The sequence below is a fragment of the Pholcus phalangioides genome, unplaced genomic scaffold (assembly GCF_987345545.1).
Source record: "Pholcus phalangioides strain wild (caught in Gottingen) unplaced genomic scaffold, Ppha-v1.0 ptg000039l_1, whole genome shotgun sequence".
NCBI classification, from domain to species: Eukaryota; Metazoa; Arthropoda; class Arachnida; order Araneae; family Pholcidae; genus Pholcus; species Pholcus phalangioides.
The window spans coordinates 27912955-27939963 of record NW_028301625.1 but is presented as its reverse complement, the minus strand read 5'-3'; the positions used below and the strand labels follow the sequence as shown (position 1 = coordinate 27939963).

Sequence of the window (27009 nt, the reverse complement as noted above, 5' to 3'; positions counted from 1 at the left end):
ATCAGCTGGCCCCCCCCCATCTCTTAAAACTTCAATTAAAGACGTCTTTTCTCCCGCGGATATCGCCACTGAGTTCAATTTAGCATTCTGCTCAGTTTTCTCGTTGGATCCCACCCCTCACAATATTCATTCACTGACTCCATTCACAACTTTAACCCAATCTTTATCTCTAGGGAGGGCATCGCAAAATTATTGAAAAAACTCAAACCTCGCTCTTTGAGCCCGGATGGAATCCCTAACTACATTCTCAAATTCTGTGCAGAAGAAATCGCTGACTATCTTTTGATTATTTTCAATGTTCTCTAAATTCCTCCACTCTACCCTCTGATTGGAAAATAAACAAAATCATTCCAATTTACAAATCTGGGCCTCTTACCGATCCCCTCAATTTCAGACCTATTGCACAATCACTTCATCTTGCTGTAAGATTCTTGAACACATCGTAGCTAAGGAAATCCGCGTCCCATCTTGACTCCATAAAATTTTCCTTCCCTAATCAGCATGGTTTTAGACGTCACCTCTTCTCAACTGGCCCTTTTCATCCATGATCTCTCGGGAGCCATCGATAAAAACTTACAAACTGACGTCATTTTCTTAGATTTCTCAAAAGCATATGACAAAGTCCCCCACGATAAATTACTATTTAAACTTTCTACACTCGGCTTAAACGTTCAATTGCTTAATTGGTTGGAAGCCTTCTTAAAATATCGCAAACAATATGTCCACTTCAAAGACCACAACTCTCTATCGGCCACCGTAAATTCTGGAACCCTGCAGGGATCAGTAATTTCCCCACTTTTATTCTTAATATTTATTAACGACCTCCCCGAAACCCTCAACTGTACCACTAGAATTTTTGCTGATGATCGCATAATCTACCGCGCCATAAATTACGAGTCAGACCAAGAACTTCAACGCAATCTCAATTCCATCTCCCAATGGTGCACCACATGGCAAATGCCTCTCAACATCTCTAAAACGGTTCTCATGAGAATTTCACGTAAACTCTCACCTTTCGAATTTTCATACTCCATCAATAACTCCTCCATATCCCAGGTTTTACAATATAAATACCTCGGTGGTATCATTTCAGCAGACCTGCGCTGGAATAAACACATCGATTATATCTATCAAAAATATCTCGATAAAGTCTTTTTCCTTCGTCGCAACCTTAAACACTCTACTCGCGATGTTAGACTCCTCTGTTATCAAATCTATATTTTTCCAGTCCTCTCCTATGCCTCCGAAATTTGGGACCCCTACACCCGCTAGCAATATCGAAAAGTTAGAATCAATACAAAATAAATCCGTCCGCTTTATCTACGACAGTTGGTCCTCCTATGTGCCTGTCTTCATGGACATTTAAATTTCGATACCACCGGTATTATCTCGAAGCCAACATATATCTCTAGCAGACTTGAGATCATCCCACTTAAGATAAACCCCATCTCTCCGCCTCCACCGACTGCTTTAAATTTAGCTTCTTTCCGCATACACATTTCTAACTTTTTTTTTCTTTCAAACCGAGCCCAACTCAGGTCTATCACCATCTATGGGCGATTTACTATCTAGTGAGTTGTGCCGGAAGTTTAACTGTGTGTGTACCTAACAGTCTGAGTGCGAATGAAAGTGTCGTGTTTGATTTTTTAGTGCTGCCATCTATATTTCAGAAGTGAAGTGAGTGACGTGTTTAGATTGAATTACATTTGTAGGTCTGTTGCGAGACTTTTCAAAGGGGAGATCGGCTCGCATTCGTGCCTTGAAGGTGGGAACCACAGAAAACCAACTTCAGCCGACCACCACTGTGGCGACGGTGGGGTTCGAACCTGGGACCTCACGACGCGAGTCCGTCACTATGACCTTCCATCACAGCGGCTATACCATTTCCAACTGGAACTCACTCCCCTCCACTGTCGCTGATTCCACGCACGCCATTTATATTTTTGAAAAATGTAAAACTTCTTTTGTCACCATCAACCGATTAACATGTTTAGGCCTCGGCCAACATTATTGTATAAATAAATATATAAGCTCCAAGGTTAAAGTATACAATCTGTTTCCGTACCTTAGATGGTAGAGCACTCGTCCGGCAAGCGTGAGACCGGGGTTCGAGTCTCCGTGGGGGCAGAGATGAATTTTCTTTCTTGTAATCTTCATCTCCACAAATAACCAGTCTTTCAATGAATCTTGTACTTAAGAAACCTTTTCCATGCTGGCAGACGCACTGATGTAATTTGCGATACTTTTGTGCTGTCCTCAGACTTTAATTCAGTTATCATACATAAAAAAATTTGGTGCCATCAGGGACAGGCTGAAGTATTTTGCGGCCCTCTAAAACGGGGCTTCCTAATCTCCCTGTGTATTGGCGTACGCAAAAGGGAATTTTTTGGGGCTGAAGGCCCTTTCCCCAGCCGAGATTATGACGTATGTTCGTATGTTTGCAGTAAAAAATGTACCCCCCCCCCCTTGGGAAGAGAAAAAATGCGAACCCCCCAACCCCAATCCTGAAACATCCTACGTACGTTACTGCGCCAATATCCATGAGCATCCTGGTGTGTACCAGGCTTATTTACATTGCCACCGGAGAATGACTATCAAACCACTATTTCATGGTAAAAAAAAAAAAACCAAAAAACATTCCACAATAAATCTGAACGATGGTGTCCGCTACCCACCGAAAAAATTTCAAATGTGTCCCTGGAGACTTAAAGTTTGGGTCCCTTATACAAAGGGCCAACTAGATACTCTTTCAGCCGAGCAACAATGCACTGTCCCTCCCTCGTGTAATTTTGAATAATTTTAAAAGAATCCCATCAATAATATTTCATGTAAAATTTATGACCAAGTCTTGAGATTTTCGTAAAAAGTTATGATATCTGATGTAGAGCCAAGTCTAATGCTGTTATTAACTGTGACACTTTGATTCGCAAATCGCCCTGAGGTTACACACCTTTAGTTGAAGAACATGTGACTTGGCACAATTACATACATATTACACCTTACCATGTTATGTAAAATCAAGTCAACACTATAAATACACACGTATTCTTATTCATATTATTTGATAGCATATTATGAATGAACGTTAATAATAAAACTTAGCCCCCGGCCAACATATTCTCGGGCTGTGTGATTGATTGCCAAGTCCCAAAATGTTCTTCAACTGAAGGTGTTCAGCCTTGGTTTGATTTGTGAATCAAAGTTTCACAGTTAATAACAGCATTAGACTTGGCTCTCTACATTCAGATATCACAACTTTTTACGAAAATCGCGGGACTTGACTTGGTCACGTATTTTACATGAAATTTTTTTGATGGGATTTCACTTCTTTTTGTATATATATATACAAAAATGATGCACCATATATATATATATATATATATGGTGCATCATTGGCGTACCCAAAGGGGTTTTTGGATTCTAACCCCCCCCCCCCCGAGCCAAGATTATAGTGTTATTTTGCAGGGGAAAACGTAAACGCCCCCCTCAGAAGGGAAAAAAATCTGATTACCCCCCTTGAGAAAATTCTGCGTTCACCTATGGGGTGCATAGGTAACAGGGCGTTTGCTATTTGGTATATAGCGAAATACACATTGAGGCCTTGTTCCACAGACTTCAAAGTGTACGTTAACGGGAGATGTCCGCTTCAGGTAGTGTCCGTTACGTGAGTTCCACTATATAATTTCAAGAATTTTTCGTCAAGAAAGCAACAATATCCCGTAATTTAAATAATCAAAAAGCTATTGAGAAGGCTATTAAGGCTATAATATAAAAGCGACAAAAGCAGTTTAAGGGTTGAAAATATGCACGGGGCTGTGGCGACTGGCGAGGTCACTGCTGTACGTTTTCAAGAGCGCAGAATACGTAAAATCTAAGTGTAATGCAGTATTTATTGTCACAATAAAATTTCCACTTAGTACTGCTTTGAAAAACTACAGAAAACATCAGATATTGCAATCTGGAAAATCTTAACAGAGATGAAGAATAAGGTGGTTGCAAGTTTTTTCAGACCCGTGGGTGTTCAACTTCACCTTTACGTGGGTTATTTCGATTTGTGAATCATGTTCATGATGCTGGCTTTCATGCCACAAAAAATAGGGTAGGATAATTTTATTTGTGCATCAATTTTTTTTGTGTTCGGCCCCGTGCCCCTGCAGAAAAGGTGAGGTTGAGCACCCATAGTTCCCGGGTTTTTCACCGCTGATGAGAACCAGCACGTAGAGGCCGAAAGCACTAGGTGCATACTACAGCTGAAAACGAGCACTTACAGGTATGCACGCTATTACTACAGACTGCCCCGGTCTCCCACGCATTGCTGATTACGAGCATTCACAGTCTTCCGACTCCTATGCCATTGCCGACGACAAGCATTCACAACCCCCCTTCCGGTTACAACGCAGTTGCTGGAATCACTTAGCCGATGATATACTTTCCTTCATTCAAACTAAAGTCGGTGTTCATAGCTCTCACCATGGAGCTATGAACCATGGATCAGGGCCATGGAGCATTGAAACGTGCAGTCGCTGACCGCCAAATTCGACTGTACTTGGGAGCTCTGACACAACGAAACATTGGCGAGAAGGGAAAGCTACATCCAGTATATACGCAATTCAAGGGAATACGCATCGTGTGTTCTATCGTATATTCACGAATTATTGGGATGCTCAGGCAACACCTACTAGACACAGTAGAGCCTATCGATAATGGACACCCATGGGACGAAAAATTTTTTCCGCTAACGAGAAGTTTTCGTTAATGGATAGTAAAGTATCAGGGCCATAGCCAGAAATCTATTTTGGAGGAGGACAACTGACATTTCGGGGGGGGGGGCAAAATGAAATAAAAACAATAGACTTATGCAAGTTATTCTATATACATCATCTATTTTCTAACATTTTGGGGGATCCGTCCCCCCATCCGCTACGGTATTGTAAAATATATTGAGGCTAACGAACGCAATTCAAAAAAGTGTCCGTTAATGGGAGGTGTCGGCTATCTGCTAACGTTATGGGAGGTTCCACTGTAACATTTTCCTAAAAATTAGTAGTTGTTGTTGGTTCACAGCTCCCTTACACCGTACAGTCAACGCTCGTTATAACGACCACCCTCGTTCAGTTGTAAACGGACCTTACATCGGGTGGTCGTTATATCTAAAGGAAAACATGTGGGTAAGTCGTTATATATATATATATATATGAAAACATTTGGGACTTGTCGTACACGGTTGCAAAAACGTGTAGTCGTTATAACAAGCGTCGACTGCATATTGAAAGGCTCAAGTAGCCTAAGCCTAAGTTCTGGCTCCCATTACTGTAATATCTCGTATGTTTCGATAAACTTCTCGGCTTCTCTCCTATGGTTTTGATAAACTGAGCCGGAGCCCATACATCACAGGAATGGTCAGTATTCGCAACCATGGGTTCCCAAACATTTTCTAACGGCGACCACATCATTAAGTAGTAGATGTACTAGGGCTCTAGTAGATGTACTAGGGAAATCCCCTGACGGCGTACGGGGGAAAAATTTGAGGCGTTCCCCTTTGATAATCGAAGTTACCGATTTTGTACTTTTTGGAACTTTCTTGAGCAGCTTTATCCTTCGAATAAATTTTTGATAATTTTGAAGCCACACATGTCACGACATTTTGCGGGTGAGAAGATTTTCAAAGTGCTTCACACTAAAATTTAGCTTATGATCACAACAGTGTTTTTTATTTGTGTTGTGTGTCTGTCGTATACTTGTAGAACTTAATGAAAAAAAATCAAACGACGACTCACACGACATGATATCACACTTGAGAGCTACACTAAATTTCAGCCGGGCGACACTGATTAGCCCTAAATGACAGCGCTGCGGCATCAATGACGTTCAAAGTCAATGGGTATTCATAACATGCTTTGTCTAGTGCTCTATAGAACGCGATATCATTCATTCACGTAACGTTCATAGCTTCCAAGTTATTAAGGTTTTTGTGGTACTCATCTAATTAAGCGTGGTTTCGAAAGGTAAGACGCATTTTCCGTCAAAAATACATCGGTAAAAGTAACCATTGTGGTTTATAAAAATTGCGCAATTTGGCGAGATTAGTAAAAAACGGGTTGATACGTGATTAAGAAATTACCGATCTGTAAGCTTTTAATGTCTGAAATAGACATTGACAACTAACATCGGTTGCAGGGGGTCCTGGGGGCATATGGTTCCCTGGATGTCAATCTTCTTTTGGTCTAGTTTTCTTACCCGAGGCTCCCACATGATGACGGGACTATAGCCCGGTGACAAAATCACCACAGAGAGCAAAAGGCCTACAAACGATACAATTATTCAATCATTACACTACCCTCACCATCCAGCCGCCCCCCCCCCACATCCAGGAGCAGGGCCCTTAGACTTGGATCTTTTGCGGGCTCCCCGGTAAGACTTCACGGCCCTTCTATAGTTAATTTGTAGAGCGAAAAAGCAAAAAAAAGGAGACTTGTTCCGGGGCGCAGGGCTAGAGTCTTGTCAGCCTAACCCATGTGGCAACCATGGTTAGAAAAACTGATGGCAGATGGCGGCACTACACATAACAAGCATTACACCGAAACAAACATCACGTCAGGTTCACTACACGTACTGAAATTAGCGTAATTTAAGAGAAGTATTGTAATATTTCAATTAAAAAAATAAATAAAAAATAAAAATGAATGTGAAAATAAAAAAAATATATTAAAAAAAGAAAACTCATTTTACTAGTTGTGAAGGTACTGTGAGTGAGGTGGTGCGAGTGAACGACAACATATCGAATGTGCAAAACTGGCAGGGGTCAGTAGTCTGATTAGACGAATGTTTAGTTACCTGGGGTTAGGGGATGAGAAAAAATGGTTTTGCAGACCACTTGTTAGAATTTAATTCTTCTGAGAGAAGCCAATACCGCCTAAATTATATCCCGCATAAACATCCTGTAAATCAGCGTTTCTCAACCTATGGTCCGCGACAATGGCGTAGGTGGTCCTAACTTGGCATAATTATTCTTCCGTTGTAATTGATATTAGTAACAATTATATGGGTTCACAAATAAAATTATACCTTGATACTTAAGTTCACCATACATCATCAAGGAAAATGCAGGAAATTACGATGCTATAAATGCTGGATATCACTAAATTTTTCAAAAAATTGCATTTTATTACTTTAAATGCAATTTTTGCTATAACTATTGCTAAAATTACTGACGGGTCTGGAAATAAAGGGCTGTTACAAACCGCAGTAAACAAAAATGTACAAAATTTCACGAAAAAAATTTTCAAATGATCTGATGACCATATTACATTGAGAAAAAAAAAAAAAAATTGGGATCTTGAATAATAATCTGTAAAATACCGGACATCGCCAATTGTCATTAAAATTAAAAGAAAAATTCACGAGAAAAAACGTTAAACCTGAGAAAAATACGAGATGAATATTTATCATTTTTGTCATAATTATCGTATGATTTATATTATGAAAACACTGTGTGTATGTGTGTGTGTATTCACGACTTTAGTAAATTCAAATAAGTATCGTTGAAAAAACGGGACAAATGTATAAAAAATTCGGAACAACGAAAATTACAGGAATGTCCCGTAATACGAGACACAAGTAGTCCATCAAATTGTTTCAGACGTTTCACTGATCCTTGTTTTTAGGAAAGGTGAGAAACACTGCTGTAAATAAATATAAAGTCGCGTATGTAAAATATTAGTGAAATAATATAAAAATAATTGCTTCTTTTAGGCCGGGCTTATACTATAAAAGTTTGATGAAAGTCGTTTTATAAAACTTGAAAAATCCAACCAATAAGGTTATTGGTTGCATTCTAGAAAAGGGGACCCGTGACCTTATTGGTTGCATTTTTCAAGTTTTATAAAAGAACTTTTACAGTGTAATCCCGGCCTTACTAAATCAAATATGTACCGTAATGTTTGTTAGTGAATTAAAAAATACACATACAAAAAACTACGGTCTGTGTTAAAAAAACAACTCTGCGGAAAAAAGTTTCATCCGCTTTTAAAGTTGTTTTTTTCCAAATGTCTCCGTTTTTCGAATTGGTATATTTCTGTGAATATTGCACTTAGAAAAAGGAATTTTTTTTTATGTTTTCTTCAGGATAAGCAGGGCAACAATAATTGGATTTTGGGGCACACGGGGACTGTAGTTTTTTTTTTTTATTAACTATGCAACCCCTTGAAAAATGAATGACATATCTGAGTATTACACGCTATACGGAAACTTTCTAATTGAAAGTATACCTCTAGGATCAACGGTTCGTCAGTAAAATGCCATATACCCCTGTTTGCTATGCACCCTGTATTTTACTATAATTAATATTATTTTTTTGGTGATATAAGCTTTTATATTGGGTTGCTGTATTTTGTTTATATTTGACATACATATTTTTTATGGGCATAATTTTTTCCGCCACCTCGTTGGGAAATTTGTCTTTTTCGGCCTTTGTACATGCATTTGTATCGGTAATATTGGAAGTTTCCTGGTGCTTCCTGGTAAAAAAAAATTAAATTACAGAAAAATTAATTGCCCCAAATAATTTCGCCCCCGTACCATCTCGTAAAAAAAGTGGTTCTTTCAACTTTTGTCAGCTATATCTCGATCAGTTTTTTTAGAAAAAAAAATGGATTTTTTTGTTGTTTCATAATTATGACAGTGCGAAAGATCTCTTTCTTAACACCTTTCTTACAGGACCTGGTGATCCAGAGGCATAAGCAGGACCTCCTACCTTTGGGGTTGGGGAGCAATAGGGTATTTAGGAGCATGCAAAGAGTGAGTTACCAACTATCAGAAAATACCAATCCTCATTTTAAATTGAAAGAAATCGATTAAAACAGCATTTGAAGATATTTTCTTTCCATATTTTTTTAATTTTGGTTGCGTTCCTCCAACTTATGACTGCCGGGATCGTATTAAGAACTAAAATTTTTCCTGACAAACGGCTTCCGCGTGATGATGCGCGACAACATTTGAAACTTTCTTTTTGTAATTAGACATTCACTGTTGGCCAACGGCTTAGGAATTGGCTATTGGATAACGATAAGAGTGGACACTCTGTATATACATATGCGTGTTTATTATTTACACGACGAGGATAAACATTTTTCTTTATCGGCCAATCGAAATACTGTCAATGCAAGCTGGTCGTTAGTATTTTATTTTTCATTTTTATCAATGCAAAATGTTTAGTCTAGAACAAATCTAATGTACATTCATATAGGCTGCATTTCCGTATAAATTTGATTGAAGGCAATTTAAGCTGCGCCCAAAACCTTAGGTGTTAATTGGTTTAAATCAACATAGATGAATTGCTCATTTCCGCAATTTTTATCAGAAAAAAATTAGTCCGATAATTGGGATGTATAGCGCAGAAAACATTTCAGCTGCATTTTTTTTGACAATATAAAACTCTATTTATAGTTAGTAAATGAATGAAAGATCATCACTGTGTGTGTGTGAATCCAAGTTTAGCGTATATGAATTTCCTTTTTTCATAAGGTGAGCGAAAGACCATGACACGCAACCTATTGGCGTATAAAATTGGGATCCACTGTGAAATGCTTATGATAATGAAGTTTTATTTAAAAATAAATTATATAAAAATTAATAGTACGAAATTTCAAGCATGGATGGTTCTGTACCGTTTGGTTTTTGTTAATATTGGAGACTCGAAACGCGCAACATAATCAAGACTGCTGTAATCCAAAATTGCCTAAGGAGAGAAATTAACTACCATTTAGATGTGGCTCGAGCTGCAAAGAGCACGTTGAAATGTGGTAGTGGCAGGTTAAAGGGGAAAAAAAGGCTCCAAGTTCTGATGTGTTCTGTAACTGTTTTGTGTCAAATATTGGTTTTAGCGTTTGCACGTTTTATGGTATACAGCGGCACGTATGCGTACAATTATTTTACTATTTTTTATTCTGAAAAAAATTGTCTTTAATCATGGTATTTTACTGCCACAATCTCATATGCTGATTTATTAATATTATGAGAACTTTTCGAAATGCGCTATGAAATTATGCTCCACCCTGTTCAACCTCGTAATACAGTGGAATCTCTCAAGAGAGCCAGTGAGCAGGAAAAATTCCAGACCAGAAATAGTTGGCCCTTTCGGCAAGTGAAATTTTCATTTTCTAGCCGATATTTTCAACGAGTAATCGATCGTTAGCAACACCAGAGTATAATGATAATAGGTTTTAATTTTATTCTTACGTTACATACGTAAACTTTGAGACTATTTACGACCAGGTGGTGTGTATCAGTCGCCCCCCTCCCCAAATCCTGGATTGGGATCCGTAGGCCAAGCTGTTTGGCGGCACCCCCGTCCCTATATAATGATTTATTAGTAAATTTATAAAACTAAAAACACATAATTTTATCCCGGAGTTCTTCTGCAACCAGAGCCCTGTCAGCCCCCTCTTTTGTGGGGTGTCATAGTGTGTACGCCAGTTTCCTAAACTTTTTGTTCCGTCACCCATTTCTCATACAGGCGAATATTGAATCGAAAGGCTGGGGTGGGGACGACGACGACGATGATGATTAATTTCGGCATACGAAATATGTAGTAAATTATTAGAAAATTACACTTACTAGCGGCCTAAATCACGAACGAGTGAATAATAAACAAAAAAAGATAAACCTTTAATTATTTCAATTTATATGTTTTACACCTACGCTCATTGAAAATTAATAGATTTCTTCCAAACACGCACAACATTTTTTTTCTAAGAAATTGTAAACTTTGAACTTAAATATCTCGCTTAATTTTTGTCACATATGGTGATAGAAGTTATTTTGATAAACTTTTCCTCTCTCGATACGACAATAAAGCCGTCAAAAGTATAAAAAGTTAAATTTATCCATTTTTTTTCAAAAATTAATTTTTTCATGCAAAAGTGCCATATAATATGAATATTTACTTATTTGAAATATTTTTTTGCAACTTTACCACTTTTTTAAACTATCAATGGTATGGTAGGCCATCGGAAGCTATCTATGCTGTGTATGCTGAATGAATGAACGCCAGGGTCTCTGCCACCGGACTTATCCCGTTGCCGAGATCTCTTCCAGCCCAGCTTCGTGGCAGAGTCTGGAACAAAGTGAGTGCACCTAACAGTCTGAGTGTGTAGCTAGTGTCGTGTATGGTAATGCTGTGTATGCTATGTTCTTTTGTGATTACTTGACTGGAAAGCCATCTATATAGATAAAACCTCCCTAGAAGGTCGTCTTCCAATTTTTCGATCCGGAATTTTTCCCCTATACACTCATCAGTTCCCCTCTATTAACCCATTAAGCAGCATTGACGAGATTTCTCGCCTCAGGTCTGCTATTTTAGCATTGGCAAGCTCAAATATTTTGTAAAGTTGATTTCTCAATGAAACACTTTCCCCTATACCCCGTAGTTTGCACCTGCTGTAAATCGCACACACACACAGGAAAACCTTCTCAATTAAAAAAATATGACATTTTATATGAAGTTTAAAGATTTCTGCTTTGTCGCTAGAAGAATTAAGGAGGAGAAAATCCTCTCTTTCTCTTATCTAAAGAAATTGTTGCCTAAGAAGAGTAGCCGTTTTAGAGAAATTTTAGACTTGTGTTGGGCTTCCTAATTTCCAAAGGTATTTAAGAATAGAAATCACTGAATGCGAATGTCTGAGTAAAAACCGAAGGTTAATATGTGTGAGTCATGGAATATATCGTCGGCGTTTAAGCCGAAGTCATCAAGTGTACTGGGTAGGGTTGGATTTTTGAAATGACAAGCGTCAAAAACTGTCAAAAGCCTGAATGAATGCTTTTTGATAATGTTTTGAACATAATAGGTACAAGGTGGGCAAAGTCTCTAGAAACTTTAAAAATTCATAAAAACCGGAAAAATAACCGAAATAAAAAACGGTTTGCAGAGTTAGCATCGCTAGGTCACGGGAGTTATTTTAAGGCAGGAAAAAAATAACTAAAAAAACAGCCGATAGGTGACGCTGACATACACAAGTCAAAGAAAAGATACGCAAATAACGAACAGAATGCCTGCCTCCAAATCGCTTATTATAGCAGTATGTGACAACCACCACAGGGGATAACACATTGCAGGTGAGTCACAAATCCAGCAATGGCAGAGTGCAGCAAGTCCGTCCACATATACGGTTTACAACGATGAACTGATTGTGGATTAGGAGCGCAAGTTCTTACAACCGTCTCATTCGCATATTTCCACCGAAGCCGCTCGTACCAGCGCCACCTATCGGCTGTTTTTGAGGTTTTTTCCCTGTCTTAAAGAAATTCTTGTGACCTAGCGATGCGAAAAGTTCCCTGCCAAACCGTTTTTTTATTTTGGTTTTTTTTCCGGTTTTTATTCATTTTTAAAGTTTCTACGGACTTTTTGCCCACCCTGTATATAACACGAAGAAAAACCTTTTGTAGAGATGTGAGAATATTTCTCAGAGAACGCGGTAAAAAATTGAAAATAATCGAGAATATTCATTTTTCTTTTAAATAATAAATTTTTTTTTACTAATTTTGTTTATATTATGAAAAATAAATCAGTTTTCATTGCCTGAAACATTTAAAACAGAGCAATTTTTGGTATAATCACCTCCAATGACAGCTTTTAGTTCGAGAGGTCATTATGAGAGGTTTGGTTATGAAGATTTTAGAAACCTTAAGATTAAACCTTAAAAAATTATTTTAAAAGAGAGACATTAGATAAATTCTCTCAGAAATAAGTTCGAAACAAAAAATTAAACCAAAGTTAATCGATAAAAAGAAGCTATTCACGAAGCTATCACGATCATTCTAAGAAGATACAGAACTGTTGTTTTCTTGAATGTACATGCACTTAAATTCTGTATCACTCATATTTCTCTAAAAGTTGTGCAATATTCAGCCATGTTGGTTTAATTTTCTTGCTTTCAAACTTTAATACAGTAGAACCTCTCGATAACGGACACCCATGGGACCAAAACTTTTGTCCGCTATTGGGGAGGCACGCTATACAGTAGAACCTCGTTTATACAACTTTCATATTTATACGATGTCTGGATTCGGTCGCAATTGGTTCCTATATGTTACTGTGCGTAAAAGTGATACACCGGTGGTTATGCATAATCAGCAATCGTCTCGATAAAGAAAGTTTGATTAAATTTCGCTACATTTATCACTTTTACCGGCGATCATGAATAATTCCCAAATAAAGTTGGAGAGTCTATATATTGAAAAATTTATAACCTTTTTTGCCTTCATTAAATCAATTAATTATTTTTACCAGTACATGATACTTGCATTACACATGTCTTGCAATAAAAATTAAAATAAAATAAGTGCGAAGAAGAGAAATAAACGTTCATAATAACATTATCAGTTACGTTGACTTTCTTCATATGTATCAGCATGTGCAAATAAAACGAACACTACCATTCGGAATCATCCTGGACATTGGCGTACGCAAAGGGGGGTTTTGGGGTTCTAACTCCCCTTGAGCCAAGATTATAGTGTTATTTTCCAGGAAAAAAAGTAAACGCCCCTCGAGAAAATTCTGCGTACGCCTATGAGATCCTGGACCATAGTTATGTTCAGTTAATCAAGTAATTAATTGACGGATTATCATATTTAATAATACCATCTTGGGGGATTATACATAATCACCGTTGAGTATGATAAATTGTAGATTAATGAACAAAAATTTATAAATTGGAGTTTGGAAAAAAAAATTAGTTCGCATGGTTTTACTGTCCGCTATCGAGAGTGTCCGTTAACGGAGAGTGGAATATATTAAAGCCCTATTCCATAGGGCCGGGGATCAAAAAAGTGTCCGTTAACAAGAGGTATTCACTAACGGGGAGTGTCCGTTAAGGGAGGTTCTCTCTCTCTCTAATGCAGCGGTTCTCAACTGGTGCTCCGCGGAGCCTTTGGGGCTCCGCGGAGCCTTTGGGGCTCCGTGTGCACTTCCCAGGGGCTCCGTGGCCACTCGAGGATAATAAAATAAATCAATAAATTTTATAAAGAAACAAAAAAAAGAGTCCTAAAGGGTACCGCCATATAAATAATATACTAAAAAGGGCTCCTCGTGTTAAACAGGGCTCTGCCATAACAATTATACACTGAAAAGGGCTCCGCGAGTCAGTAAAGGTTGAGAACCGCTGCTCTAATGTATCGTGGGCTACAAAAACTTTAATATCCCCATCTTCTTGCGGGGACAAAGAGTATTCTTGAGAATATTCTCTCGCAGGACTACTATTATGAATTACTAGAGAATATTCTTAGGGGCCGTTCAAGTATAACGTAAGCAAATATTATTTAGCTATTTTTGACCCTCCCCCCCCCCACTTGTCAGCAAAAGTCAGCAAAACGCTGACCCTCTCCCCCCCCCCCTTGTCAACAAAATTTCGTCATCAGCTCTGCCCCTCTGGATCCTAACGCATATTGGTGGGGGATCAGAGACGTACACGGGGGGCATAAGGGGCTCGTGCCCCCTCCCACGATTAAAAATGTATTTTTTTTCAATACCAAAAATAATTTTTTTATAATTTAAATTTCGGAAGAAAATATCTTTATATGTTATTATAATCAATTTCTCTTAATTTCAATGTTATTCGAAGGCTGTGAACTCAAAATTTATCTTTAATAAAAAAATTCATTGCGACCCACCCTCTAAGCCATATAATAATAAATCGCATAAGGGTCCTAGGCCCGCGGACCAAATATGGCCCTGGAGGTTATCTGATGCTGCCTGCCCTCCTCTAACCTAATTTTATAAAAATGAACTAAGCGGCACATTTACAGATCGCTTAAGTACCCCGTGGTACAATTCCAGAACATTTACGCGGCTCGTGGCATATTTTCAGATCACTTAAATGATCCGGGACACATTTAAATATCCTTTGAGTGACATATGACGTAGTTTTAGAGCACTTAGGAGAGGAGAATAATCGAGAAAATTCTCTGGAAGTACTATTATTAATAACTTGAGAATAATTCTTATTTTCGATAAGAATATTTCTCCAGTAATTTATAAAAGTAGTCCTTCCAGAGAAAATACTCTCAAGGAAATTATAATAATATAATAATATATAGTTATTTATAACTATATTATAAATAACAGGAGAAGATTCTCATCAAGAATTTATAAGAATATTCTCAAGTTATTTATAATATTACATTTATATAATCTTTAAGAGAATATTCTCTTAAAGATTATTCTCGAGAATTTTACATCTCTACTTTTTTGCATATTACGATGTTTTATTTTTAAACATTAATTTATTAGAATAATTAAAGCAAAATATTAATTATAATTTGCAATTTCAATTTTTCAACATAAGAGTCTAGAGCAGTGGTTCTCAACCGGGGGCCATATGGCCCCAGGGGGGCCCTAGGATATTCCAGGGGGGGCCACGGATGAAAATCTTGCAAAAGGGGAGCCACGGCTACTGATACGGGGGCCACGAAGAAATTTGTGACATTAAATTTTTTTTAGTCACTCTGACAAAAAAAATTTAATTTCAAACAAAATGCATAGAATATCTTTTTCGTAATTTTTCCCCATTCAAGTAACATTAACATGAGGAAGGAAATAAAAAAAGCGTTGCATGTAATCTCGGTGGGCTTACGACTTGGGGGTGGTAGTAGGCCCTGATGCAAACTATGGAAGAGGTTTAAGCAAAATGGAATAACTGTAAAGACAGAAAATTGTGTGTTCAGACTTTTCATTCAAAGAGGGCTGCCATGAAGAAAACAGACAAAGATTTATTGACCATTCATTGACATTTTTTTGAGTGCTGGTAGTAAATTTAATCCAAGAAGTAGATGGGTGAAAGCTAAATTGTAAAAAACCCCATCGTTTTCATGCAATTACAGACGGATAGCCATCTAGTTTAGCACGAAACTATCTTCAGCCAGCACTGAGTGGTCTGATGGGGAATATATTTATAAAAATCGAATAGAGAATGATTGCTCTGGGGTATTTTTTAATTATTTTGAGGGGGGGGGGGTGCCAATCCATTGCCTCTGCTGAAAAGAAATAAAGTCGAACTCAGTTATAACGAACTCCAAGAGACCAAATCATACATGAGGAAAAATACCCGCGAAATTTAATTTTTTAGAACTACATTGCTGTGATAATGTATTGGGACAGGGGCAGTTTAAGCGAGGGTGCAAGAGGTGCGGCGCACCCGGGCAGCAGGTTGTAAGGGGCGGCAGCGTAGACTTTACTTAAGACAACAAAATTTAACACAGTAAAAATTCACGACATCACGCTTTTGAGTCATACTATACCTCGACAACGGAAACGTTGAGAAAATAGACAAGGCATCTGATCGTAATACCAGAAACTAGAATGTAAGCTATCTGGGCGGCTCGAGACAAAATCTGTACCCGTGTGGGACTTATTTTTTGCGCCTCCTACCTATTGCTCCCTCCATAGCCCCTACCTCCTGCATCAGGGAATCTTTCGTGGGGCCCATGCCCGATATTCCACGGGGCCCCTTCTACAGTTAATTTATAGAGTGAAAAAAGAAAAGTTATAAGGATTTTGTCCCGGGCCAAGAGCTGGAGCCCGGTCAGCCCTACCCTTAGAAGGTCATGCCCCTCCCACACAATTTATCCAAACAATTCCTAACAAATCATTTTTTTCGGCCCTTCATTTCGGATTTTGCGCCCCTCCAGAGCCGACAGTTTGGTTTTTTTTGGCCAATGGAATTTTTTTTTACCCATTCACCCCGGATTTAGCATCCTCTTAAGCGGTGCCCCATGTGGCCGCAATGGGTCGCATGGCCAAGCGCCACCCCTGTACTCTATTACAAAAGCCATGTGTGCATTTTGGTTCCCTCACCCATGGCCCCCACAAGAGCCCGGGATAATTCTCGTAATTTTTTGGCTTTTTCAGGCTATAAATTAAGTATAGAAGGGGCCGTGAGAAATCTGACTGGGAGGAGGCCTGCAAAAGATCCCAGCCTAGAGGTCCATACCCTCACTCAGAATTTGATCCACAATAGTCAAATGAAAGCAAAGGAAAAATTTGGTTTTTCACTTGTCCGGTCCCTGGAATACCAGAAACACCTTTGAAAAAATTTTCTTAATAAAAATTACCCCGTTAAATATCATCTTTACAGGATAAGTGATGATGGCTCACAAAAATAATTGCTCTTTCACTGATTAAGTTATCTGGCATTTATTAAGAATGTTTTTTGTTCTAGAATTATTTTACCAAAGACCAAAAAAATGTTTTACTTCAAAAGCGGAACGTATGGTCACGCACATTTTGCACTGTAAACGATGTGCGGCTTTCTTCTGAAAAAAAAAGAGGTTTATCTCCAGGTGCCCTTCACCGAAGCCCTATCAGGCTCCTGGCAGGGTCGCCAGTAGGGGCGGCACATGAGGCTTTGCACCCGGGCGGCATGTAAGCTCGAGTGGAATTTCGAGGCATTTACGCACAACCGAGCCCGTCTTGGCCATTTTTCTTTTTCTCCCCACCCTTTCTTCCTTTTGTTTCCTTCCTAAATTTATAAAAGTAAAAAGGACTTAATCATTATAAAAAGGACTGTTTTCAGATCAAATTGCCGAAGTTCAATTACTTTAGTGCAAAACTGTCAGATTTTTTTTGGGGGGAAATACAGTCAAACCCAAAGCGTATTAAAGACCCTTTATTAATACGCTTTGGTCAAACCCCATTAGACCGGAACTCCAAGAGACCCGAGAAATCCCTTCGTAATAACGAAATTTCGTTACAAAGGAATTCCAGATTTTTTTATTGTTCCTATGTAAACCTATCCGAGGGATTAGAAAAGTTTTCGTTAAAACGATATTTTTCCCGTTATAATGGTATTTGTTAAAATGAGTGTTGACTGTATTTCGTCTCAAACTATTCTTTTACGTGTATTTGGAGGCTGCAGGGGTAACAGGGCGTATGACACTTTACTGGTGAGCCATTAGTCTTAAAGACATACCCAACTAGAAAAAGTATCCAAATCACGTGCCCAACTCAGATATGTCATTCATGTTGTAAGGGGTTGTATAGCTATAAAATAAAATAAAAACAACTTTTTGTACCGTCCCCGTGTGCCAAAGAACCCAATTAAGAAGTTGTTGCTCTGTCTTTCCCGATGCCAACTAAAATAATTTCACGTTTCTAAGTGCAATATTCACCTAGATATGCGAATTCGAAAAAATGAGGAAATTTGGGAAAAAACAGCATTAAATGCGGGTAAAATGGTTTATCCTCATTTAATGCTGTTTTTTTCCAACTTTCTTCGAATATCTCAGTGAAAATATGAACTTAGACACGTTGAATTTTTTTGTGGGAGACCGGGAAACAACTTTCCAATTGGGTTTTGGGGCACAGGGTGTCCGTATAAAAAGTTAACATTTTTATTTTAATAACTATGTAACCCCTGACAACATGAATCAAATATCTGAGTACTACACATTATTCGGGTACTTTTTCCAACTGGACGTATGCCTCTAGGACCAATGGTTCGTCAGTAAAAAATGCCATATGCCCAGTTACCTATGCGCCCTGTATATTAAATATAGTACGGACTGTTATGTGAAATATTGTGTTATGTTTAAGCCAACTAGCACGTTGCTTCGTTTGCGTGCGAGAGAGCGGTCACATTATGAACCAAAAAGCCACTTGAAGGTAGCTTGTGATCCAATGAAATATCAGATTTTCACCGTATCGAAATCAACAAACTGATAATTTTCTTATTTGAAAATCTGATTATTTATATTTTCCGATGGGCTTGAAATACTGATAATGAATCATTATTATGTTCACACGAATAGTTTTGTCACTGCGTACATGATTTCTCTGGAATGAATGGTTCAAACAAATATTTAAAAAAATTTCACACATATTTTAGTTCATTTTTTTAAATTCATAGTAGGGCTACAACATGAACCTATATCCTTGATACATATATTATTGTTGAAAATAATGTGGAAGGTTGAACTTTTCAATTGTGATTCATTTGTGTGGCTACTACCTCATTATATACTACTTTTATCCGCACGAATAGAATAAAATTAACAAAATTGCTTGCTACCACTTTTTGCTCCATCATTATAAGAATGCGTATTTTGGAAGCTACAACTGACATTTCTCAATGAAACCATAATCTTTTACACAAAAAAAAAACTAATTTGGAAATAATAAAAATTTCATCCAATACAGTAACTTGATGACATTGTGCCGTCTTCAAGCGCAGAGTTTACATTGATTAAAAATATTTTTTTTTTAATTGGACTGACACTACACATAAAACATACAAATCAAACTGAGAAAACACAAAACAATAAACTTCACAAAAAGTAACATTACGATGATACAGACACTTTGTGACCCCAAGGGATTTATTCTATTTTTACTGTATTCTATTGTGTTTATTTTACTTTTTCGTTATTTTCATAAATTAAAAATTAATCAAACTAAATTCAAAAATATTTACACTTCAGACAATTTTTGAATAATTATCTTCTAATGGGAAAACGGGGGGGGGGGGAGGGAGAAAGGAAGGGGGAGTTGAAAATTATTCATGTTCGCAAGGGGGCCACAGGAATGAGAAATGGTTGAAAGGGGGCCATGGACAAAAAAAGGTTGAGAACCACTGGTCTAGAGCAGCAATTCTCAACCTTTTTTGACTCGCGGAGCCCTTTCTGGTATATAATTTCTATGACGGAGCCCCAATGACCTATTTTTTATTTATTCATCGAAGTTACTGATTTATTTTTTTTAATTAAAAAAATATTTGTAATTATTTTTTTCTTCAAATTTAATTTTTTTTATTTTCCTCAAGCGGACGCGGAGCCCCTGGGGAGTGCACACGGAGCACCGGCTGAGAACCGCTGGTCCAGAACATATAAAATATAATTTTATGGTTTATTTATCTAAGCTACTCATTACCTGTGTTCAATTTGCTAAGCGGAATAGAGCTGCTTATTCAAAATATGTATGATAGGGCGTCAGAGTTAGGTTTTAGACTTTAGAAACTAAATCAGTACTAAGACAGTCAAAAAATTATTGTCAATGTTGTCAAATAGTTTTTTTTAACCTGATAGATATGCTAAATAACAAAACACTTACTTTATGTAGATTAGAGGGTTTTACATTCGGAATTATAATTAATGAGGAAAATCACGCAGCATCTGTTAATACACTAATTAAACACCATTTATTTTCACGTTTTAGTTTCGTTTCAAGCATCAGTTCAGTGATTATCTAGATAATTTAATAATAACAGAAATCAGAGCATTACATATATGTGTAATAAACTTTTTTTTAAACACTTATCTGTTGTAAAGAGAGTACAGCAGATGGTTTATATCAAAGCACATATATAAGCAGTTGAAGAAATTTTCCGAGATCAAGAATCATTTTGAATCAGAGAATGTCAAATCATTCCATAGTTTTCCCTTTAGTGTTTACGCTATGCTTTATTCAAACTGTATATTTTATAAGGAAAAACATATATATTGTCTAAAATAATTCTGTAGAGAGAAAATTATTTTACACGCAATCACATATTATATATATATTATATATTAAATATTTATTCATTTGTATAACAGTCACTTTAAACATTACATGTAATTAACGTGTGTATTTCCAATGGGAATTTTTATATTGAAAAGCAATTGACGTGACAGTTTGAACAGCGGTTTTAAACCGTCAAAAACTACCATGTGTCAGAAACCTGCCAAGACTGGTACTGAGGCCATTAAAGGTGTGCTCATAAAGTTTATCGATGGTCAACCTATAAATTGCATGGTCGGTATGCGAGTATATATATATATAACACCTACTAATATTTCATATCTCACAGAAAGTAAGATTTTTTTTTTCGACAAGAAAAAATTTCAATTGGCGCCTGTATTCTGGTTGAATGACTTTTTTATATATTTCCGTTGTGTCTGACCTTGCTGGACATGACAGACACACATACATAACACCATATGTTTATGTGATTGTGACTTGAGGCAGGGCCAAAAATGGTAAACGGAAGAGTTTCCGACGACCCACGCGAAACGTCAAAAAGCGAAACCTGTTTGATTTTCACCTAGTTTTGCCCCGATATGTGCCAACCTACGCGCGAAGTGAAAGATCCATTACCATTTCACCCAACACAATCCCACCATCTCCTCATTATACGTACACTTCATTTAGGAAAGCACTTCCACCTCTTATCGCGCTTCACGGGCTTTGCGATGCTGCCCAATACGGTGGTGGTGGTGGTGCCATTATACTATAAGTGGACAACCAAAAAAAAAAAGAAAAAAAGACAAGTGCTTCTAGAAAAATTCTCCCGTCTCTCTCTCACTTTCTTACTCACTCTATACATCTCCATTCATTATGCTTTCTCAAGCTATTCACGGAGACAGAAAAACAACAAGCGAACAGCATTCTATTGTAATTTTCTGTAGAAAATGTTTCTCTCACTTCTGAGTGTAAACTTTTTCTTCAGTCCTCGACAGGGAAGGGTCGTGGTCAACGCTTACTCATGCCGCGTGGGTTACTGGGAGACATCAGAGATAAGCTATATATACCTGTCCAACATATACATACATGGCATACTGTCTAATGGATTTAACCGAATTTCCCGGCGCCAGTTCAGAGCACAGGTACGTCAAGATCAAAGTGAGTTCCAGGATTTCCGTTCGCTCTTTATATCAAGTTCTTTGACTTCGTGTTGAGAGCGAGAAAAAAATAAAAGAAACTACTGATAACTAATGCAGTTTCTTAGATAACCTACAAAAACACGTAAAAATGTATCTTTTTTTTTATTTATTCACTTCACTCTTGTATAAGAGATAAAAGGAAGTAAGGGAAGAGAAATTTATATCAATGGCGTAGCATAAAGTTTTTGGTCCTTACCACCGTTATACCGTCTCTTCTCTTGGAATTCGAGCCATGATTAATGGTGGGCCCCTACCGACGCGATTCATTTTTCCATTATTATCATTCTCCGTGGACATTTTTAACGATAAAGCGATCGCTATTCACGGAAATTTTGAAAATTCGAGTTGATATTTGAATTGGCAATTACATTAGCGATCTCAAGATTCAAACGATTTTAAATACCTACTGTCTCAACTGAGATGTCATAAAAACCGAGGGTTTATGTTTTAACGGGACAGGTTTGAAATATACAGGGCGCAAGCTATCAGCATGCATCGCATTTTACTGGAGGACCGTTGATCCTAGAGGCATACTTTCAATTATAAAAAGTATCCAAATAACGTGTAGAACTCAGATTCATCATCATTCATGTTGCAAGGGGTTGTATAGTTATTGAAATAAAAAATATTCACGCTTTATACGGAGATCCTGTGCTCAAAAACCTAATTAGAAAGTTGTTGCCCTGTCTTTCCTGATGCCAACAAAAACAATCCCACATTTTTAAGTGCAATATTCACTGAGATATTTTAATTCAAAAACGGGAAAACAGCATAAGCGTATCAGCGTTCTTCCCTTTATGCTGTTTTCCTCTAACTTTCCTCCATTTTGAATTATATCTCAGTGAATATTGCACTTAGAAACATGGAATTTTTTCCTTTTTGGAGTGTTCGTTTAAAAAGGCAATTTTTTTTTAAAATTTAATAACTGTACTTGTACAGTGGTTGTAACCACTTGCAACATGAATGATGCATCTCAGTTTTAGACGTTATTTTCATACTTTTTCTAATTGGAAGTATGTCTCTCTAAAATCAACGGTTCACCAGTAGAATGCCGTGCGTGCTATAGTAGCCATGCACCCTATATTATAGGATGCCATCATGATATGTTATTCCAACTTTTAAAAAAACGGGATCAACAAATTCCTTTTGCTTGGTCACCATGGCGACTAAAACCCTAAAAAGTATCCAAAATACGTTGCAGGAAAAAACGTAACCCTCCTTCGGAAGGAAAAATATTTCGAACCCCCCTCCCCTCGAGAAAATTCTGCGTACGCCTGACTAAAGCATTGGTATTCGCACCTAAATTTTTCTAACCAACATGGAAAGAGTCTCATTAAGCCCCGGAAAACATGCAACAAATTATTTCAAACTATTTTTGTCAGTTAAGAAAAAAATACCCATGTTTGACTCAAAAATTCGAGTGGCACCTAATTTTTTTTTCTTTCATGTTAAAGTTTGGTGTTAACACTAGTTGTAAAAGTAGTAAAGTAACACAGTTTTTTCATCAAAAAAAAAATTTTCACTTCTCAACAAAAAAACAAAGTTTTCAAAACTTCTAGGTTAAGTCTAGTGTGCAGAGATTTGGAATCCGCCTTTTGAAAATCTGAATCTATGAAAAATATCGACAAATGTGGATTTGTCGATAAATTTTTACCTTCCTGAAATCCCTTCGAATGAATGAAAAAATTTAAAGTGGTAATGCTAACATGGATCGAACAGGGTTACGGATCCGACTGGAGCGAAACTTGTGGTTTGCTATTGGTACTAAAATGGAAAAAAGAACCGTATCAATTGGGATCGAAGGCTTTTAGAAATTCTACTGATGTTCCTACGCTCAATGGATTGAACTGAATAATCAAAAATTTTGCATTTATTGCCATGGGATGAAAAGGAGAAGCAGACAAAAATCTCATCCGTATATTGAGCTTAAGAATCTAAGAACTCATTTGAAAACCACCACAAAAACGAAAGCAACAGTGCTAAAAAATGTTATATCGGTGACGTTAAAAACGAGATTCATTATCTATCATTATTGTCTTCTCAATTCTAGCAATCTGTAGGTATCGCCAATTTTTACGTGATGTCCGAGATGTGACGAAAATGGAGGCCATTAATACTAAGTTTGACTGCACTGGACTGACCAATAATTTTTTACGTGATCTTCACGTATTCTCAAGAGACCTGCATGATCCGTCCAGGGAATTTACTAACAAAATTACTTGGAGAACACGTAATAAAAGAAAAATCGGAAACTCGATACCAGAGAGAGTACTGTCTTCACGGATGTAGAAAATACGGCTCCGGAAGAGCACAGACATAAAGTGATACTATGAATATTCATGAAGCAAAAAAGAACTCACTTATCAGTTTCACTAACACTAAATGCAAGATCGGATTTCTTGGACATGTAGAACAAGAAATAAAAATCATGTTTAGACGTTAGATAAACGCGTGTCACCCTCTTAATATTTCCTATGACGTAACATAATACAGTGCAACAAAATCCTTTTAGTCCATTCATTAAGAAGTTGTACAAGCTTTCGGTAGCGTCTTCGGGCCCTTTCACACGGAGCGGATGCGGGTCCGGATCCTCATGGCTTTTCACACGAGCACTTCGCCTTTAACTTAAGTCTGATTTTATTTCTACCCACTAACGCCGTACGTGGATAGCGTTGTTCAATAAAAGAGTATTTGATTTTTTTAATTAATTTTAATTAAGTACGGAAAATACTCTATGGGGAGAGGGGGGAGGAGGAAGAATTATGGAAGACATTTAATATAGTGGGGAGGGCCACTTAAAAGCGATCTATAGTTGTGCTGCGGGCCACTGTAGTGATCTGAAAATGTTCTGCGAACTTCATTGAAGTGGGAATGTGCCGCGGATCCCCAAAGCAGAATGTTTTGCATTGTTCTGCAACGAGCCCTCGGCTAACTGGAAAAGTTCTGCAGTTCCCATAATCGTGTTTTCTACATTTTTCTTAAAATTCTTCCAGATTCTGCAGTAGCACTGATTTTCGGTATATTCTGCTTTGGGGCCGCGGATCACTCCATGATCTGGAACAGTGCCCCAGGTCACTCAAGTGATCTATAAATGAGCTGTAGTTCACACAAATGATCTGAGAATGTGCTGCTTAGTTCATTCTTAGAAAATTACGCGGGCCACATCAGATGACTACGAGAGCCACATTTGCCCCTTGCATCATGGGTTGAGCTTATATGGTATAGTTGATCGTGGGGGTATAAAGAACTATTTGAGGTTGCTGGTACACCGTTTTGGTGCATAACAGTATGACAAATTTTATAGTGTTTTTTTTTCTTGCCAAGTCGTTTCTGTTGTGCTCTACCTCAGCACCGCAAGCCTAAATTTTAGGATACCAAAATAGCGCTGTAAATCGATTAAATGACCGCAACTGCATGCTTGGTCAGCCGGACAAATACGCATTTTGTCGCCCCCCCCCGTAATGTTGAAGGGTAGTTTAAAGGGTGAAATTTGCGCCCACTCTGCTCCGACGTCCGGGCATCAGATCCGCCTGATCCCCTCTAGTTGCGGCCCTGTTGATTAATCAATCATAATAATATTACAGTATCAATATAATCATGTATTCTAATATAATCAATTATTTAATTATCGTAATGAATTACAGAACGGATTACCATTTTACTTGTTATATAGATCGCAAATTTTATAGTGTTTTTTTATTTTTATTTTTTAGAAATAATATTTCATTCCCAATAACGGCCACTTCTCAATAATGGCCACATTTTTACGGTCCCATAACGACCTGCACCTGGGATTTGTCAAGCCTTGCTTTAGGTTCGAGCTGTATCATTCTCCTCTTTCTCGGGGCCCAACCTACAGATATTGTTGAGTACCGAAATAATTTAGGTATTCGAAACATGAGCAGCGGAACAAGGCGGCTAGTTTTCGATTAATTTTTTTTTTTAGTTTTATTGCTACTTGAATCTTTTTACTGGCCAGCTTAAAGATACCGACACTCGAATAAAGAAATAGTACTGTCATGTACAGCATTCAATCGAAAGCAAAAACAATTTACTTCGATGCATATTTTATAAAAATCGCAAAACGAATTTCATCAATTAATAAAAGTATGGATGGAATTCTAGAAAAAAACATCCGCACTTGCGGGGGGAAAAAATAATGACACTATGGAGCACGCGCACGCCATTCATCCATCACTTGCACGTGCACGGACCGGTAACTCAGAAATAACTTAACTACCCAACATGAAATCCGACAAACATTCCCGCAACCACATGTCAGTCATTTCCACGTTTTAATCATTAAAATATAAAAACCAACTATCAATAATTAAAATAATCAATAATTAACTAAACAACTAACACGTAATTAAAAAGAACAGCAGCGATTATTTAAAACAGGTGCGAGAAATTCGATAAAATATTCTCAGCTTTTTGTGACAGAACGGGAGCATGATAACAATATAATATCTATCCTCAAAAGATGGAGGAGAAAAAAAAAAATCATTGAAACAAAAATTTAATTGAGTAGTTAAACTTACCGGAATGGAAGGATTTATATCCATAGGTAAAAGTAATTAAAAAAAGTGATATAATTAATGATTCAACACGCATGTTGCTTCCGCTAATAAAAAACGAGCGGGAGCTACGAAACGGCGCGTGCGATGTGGTCGCCGGTAACGGACGGACTAATAGAATAAAGGGAAGATTTTTCTTCCTTTTTGGGTCCCACGTCCTCCTCTTCTATTATAAAAGCCCATAGAAAAAAAAAATGAAGTCGTGGGAGATCATTTTTTCCCTTTCCATGGGCCGAAAAAAATCCCTTTTTAGGGAAGACAAATGTGACATTTATCATAAAAGGGGGGGGGGATTTTTAAAAGATGAAGGGTGGGAACAGTTATCGGCTTGATTGTTTAATGTTTTAGATACGAAATGGTGGTGTATGGTTTTTTGCTGATAGAGAAGATGGAGGTGCCTTCTTGCATACTCAGTTTTAGATAGCGATACTTATATAAAAAAATGCTACCACATGTCACTTAAGTGTATTGAAGATATATCAAAAGAGGAGCGCTGAAAAGTGTTATATAATTTATTTGCTTTTAGTGCACTAAAAAGTACTCTTTATGGTTGTCTTTTTTAATGTCGGATAGTTTCGCCTCTACTTGTCCTACCTTAAAACAAAAATATAGTAACACCACATAATTTATGCCACTTCAGACTTACGCGATTTTCTGCGAAAAATGATGTGTTCTTAAATTCCGCACATTTCGAAAGCTTTATACAGGTTGATTCTAAATTCATTGAACAAACTTCAATAGGTGA

At 37.4% G+C, this 27009-nt stretch overlaps 1 protein-coding gene across 2 annotated transcripts in view; it reads right to left on the bottom strand.

Moving 5' to 3' along the window:
* The window catches only part of LOC149065787 (laminin subunit alpha-1-like), a 438052-nt gene extending 411691 nt beyond the window's left edge, over positions 1 to 26361 (bottom strand). For both annotated transcript variants that reach the window (XM_089253835.1, XM_089253836.1), the window contains exon 1: positions 26229 to 26361. In XM_089253835.1, the coding sequence (XP_089109961.1) occupies positions 26229 to 26301 (73 nt within the window). In that variant the 5' untranslated portion in view covers positions 26302 to 26361. The remainder of the gene's footprint in view (positions 1 to 26228) is intronic.
* Positions 26362 to 27009: the final 648 nt, after the last annotated feature.